This window comes from Leucoraja erinacea, unplaced genomic scaffold, assembly GCF_028641065.1.
Source record: "Leucoraja erinacea ecotype New England unplaced genomic scaffold, Leri_hhj_1 Leri_1167S, whole genome shotgun sequence".
NCBI lineage: Eukaryota > Metazoa > Chordata > Chondrichthyes > Rajiformes > Rajidae > Leucoraja > Leucoraja erinaceus.
Window position 1 is genome coordinate 45,878 of NW_026575415.1, and position 3,328 is coordinate 49,205.

General features: G+C 47.7%; 1 protein-coding gene across 1 annotated transcript; it reads right to left on the reverse strand.

Moving 5' to 3' along the window:
• Positions 1–702: 702 nt before the first annotated feature.
• On the reverse strand, positions 703–2,737 carry LOC129715405 (E3 ubiquitin-protein ligase TRIM69-like; the record flags this gene model as incomplete). Its single annotated transcript, XM_055665296.1, has 1 exon — positions 703–2,737. A coding segment is annotated over one exon (626 nt), but the record flags the coding sequence as incomplete, so codon positions are not given.
• Positions 2,738–3,328: the final 591 nt, after the last annotated feature.

A 3,328-nucleotide genomic window follows, 5' to 3' on the forward strand; every position in this document is an offset into this window, starting at 1 on the left:
AGTTCAAGTGAGTTTATTGTCATGTGTTCCTGATAGGACAATGAAATTCTTGCTTTGCTTCAGCACAACGGAACATGGTTGACACAAATGCTGGAGAAACTCAGCGGGTGGGGCAGCCTGAAGAAGGGTCTCGACACGAAACGTCACCGATTCCTTCGCTCCATAGATGCTGCTCGCCCGCTGAGTTTCTCCAGCATTTCTGTCTACTTTCGATTTTTCCAGCACCTGCAGTTCTTTCTTAAACATTTAGACAGTGCGGCATCAGTTGAAAGCGGCACTTCAGTGAACTGAACATGACATGCATGAGGTTGCGTGCATGAAATTTGTACGAACCTTCTTGATGTGTTGCATATTTGTAAACCATATTCTGCTATTTTGAAGTTCTACAAGCATGTGATGTGTTTCCATATAACATATAATAATTGATAATGCTTGGTTCATTGTTGTTGATGTCCAGAATTCACTGGGACACAAGAGTCAGCAGATGCCGCACATGCATGAGGTGGAATAGTGGAGAGACCCTCAATGCAGGAGCGAGAAGTGAACTTCTGGTGTCATTAAATTGATCAGAAAGCATTTGCGGAAGCAAAGACCCCCAAAACATGACAAAATGATACATTAATAGATTAATGCAATAGATACATTTAATGCCCCTTTGTTGAATTTGGATAATTCGCCCAACCAGTAAAATTCACAAGAATCTAATAGAAAGGTTTTGTTTATTCGAATTACGTGCCAAGAGAATCAAGTCAAGAGAGTTTTCTTGTCGTGTGTCCCAGATAGGACAATGCAATTCTTGCTTGTTGCAGCACAACAGAATATAATAGAGAACAGGAGATAACAGTTCAGTGTGTCTATATACCATATACCATATATATACACAATAAACAAACAGAAAGTGCAATAGACTGTTATTGTTCAGAGCTTGTTTAATATGTTGTGTTGTGTTTAATAGTCTGATGGCTGTGGGGAAGAAGCTGTTCTTGAACCTGGATATTCCAGATTTCAAGCTCCTGTACCTTCCTCCCGATGGCAACGAAGAGATGAGTGTGTGGCCAGGATGGTGTGGGTCCTTGATGATGCTGCCAGCATTTTTAAGGCAGGGTCTGCGATAGATCCCTTCGATGGTGGGAAGGTCAGAGCCGATGATGGACTGGGCAGTGGTCACAACTTTTCCTCTTTTCCTCTCCTGGTCGTTCAAGTTACTGAACCAAGGCACGATGCAGCCAATCAGTATGCTCTCCTTGAGTCCTCCTTGACAAACCGACTCTCCCTAATCTTCTCAGGAAGTAGTGGCACTTTTTTTAATCATTGAAGCCTTGGTGCTTTCAGTGATCAAATGAAATAAAACCCCAAGAAGATTCATCCAGAGAGTTGTGAATCTGTGGGATTCTCTGCCACAGAAGGCGGTGGAGGCCATTTCACTGGATGTTTTCAAGAGAGAGCTAGATTTAGCTCTTAGGGCTAACAGAATCAAGGGATATGGGGAAAAAGCAGGAATGGGGTACTAAATTTATTTGATCAGCCATGATCATATTGAATGGCGGTGCTAGCTCGAAGGACTGAATGGCTTCCTCCTGCATCTATTTTTCTATGTTTCTTTGTCTCACACACTCTACCCGTATTCTATTCCATCTCTCCATCCACGCGTGAGGTTCCTCGCTCATCCCAGTGCCCAGTAACTTATCGACAGCAACAGACAAACGTAAAATCAAGCGGTACATAATTTACCTCTCAAAATTATTTCACATCATCAACACACATCCTGAGAAGTTTGTTCGGAGTTCATACACTGTGATTGGCCCCTCCACCGCTGGAGATATGTGGGGAGTGATCTTTAGACTTGAGATACAGCATGGAAACAGGCCCTCCGGCCCACCTAGTCCACAGCAACCAGCACACTAACACTATCGTAAATACTAAGGATTATTTACAACTTTATGGAAGCCAGTTAGCAAACAAACCTGTCCGTCTTTGAAGTGTGGGAAGAAACCAGATGCTGCCTGACCCGCTGAGTTACTCCAGCACTCTGTGAAACGTCACCTATCCATGTTCTCCACAGATGCTGCCTGACCCGCTGAGTTACTCCAGCACTCTGTGTCTATCCACAGTTAGGATGTGTGGAGGTGGCGGGTGGTGGTGGATGAGGTATCGGAGTGGGCGGGTAATGCCACCGGCAGGTGATGCCGGGACTGGCTGGTGAGCCGGCAGATCTTCATGGGCTCTGCGTTCTTGCCCCCGTCAGTGAGGCACAGACAGAAGTAGGGGTAGAGGGTCTCGGAGAAGGTGTGGGAGAAGGTGTACAGGTGCACCATGCTGCCGGCATCGTAGAAGGACACCTGGCCGCCCTCGTGGTCCAGGTAGACGCCGACAGTCATGGGTCCGCGCTCCAGGGTGAGGGGGGTGGGGGGCTCGGTGACAACCTGGTACCCCTCGACTCTCCGCAGGCTCACCCTCCAGTAGCCTTCCCGGGGCCGGCGCTCCACCCTGCCCTTCCTCTGGCACGATCGCCGCACCACGCCGAGGTCCCACCCCGTCTTGCCGCCAACCTCCACCTCCCAGTAGTGGCAGCCGGACGTGAAGCCCTGCGTCGCCAGCACGCCGGCACATCGGTCAAATCTCCACCGGGACTCGGGCAGGGACTGCCGCTCCGCACCCATCCACACGCTGCACAGATCCTCGGACAGCTGCAGCCACGGGTTAGCCGTGTCCGGGTTCAGTGTGAGCGGGGCCGGCACTGTTTATTAAACCAAAAATATTACAATCAATTATTATCAACAATATTGAACCATAAAATAAAGCGAAACAAAACCTACCACCATAATACAAGACAAACAAATGTACTAAAGAGGGCCTCTACCCGAAACATCATCCATTCCTTCTCTCCGGGGATGCTGCCTCACCCGCTGAGTTACTCCAGCATTTTGTATCTACCAAATAAACAATAGACAATAGGTGCAGGAGTAGGCCATTCAACCCTTCGAGCCAGCACCGCCATTCACTGTGATCATGGCTGATCATCCCCAATCAGTACACCGTTCCTGCCTTCTCCCCATATCCCCTGACTCCGCTATCTTTAAGAGCTCTATCTAAATCTCTCTTGAAAGCATCCAGGGAATCGGCAGATTCACAACTCTCTGGGTGAAAACGTTTTTCCTCATCTCCGTTCTAAATGGCCTACCCCTTATTAAACTGTGTGGCCCCTGGTTCTGGACTCCCCCAATATCGGGAACATGTTTCCTGCCTCTAGCATGTCCAAACCCTAATTAATAATCTTAATGGTTTCGATAAGATCCCTCTCATTCTTCTAAATTCCAGTGTATACAAG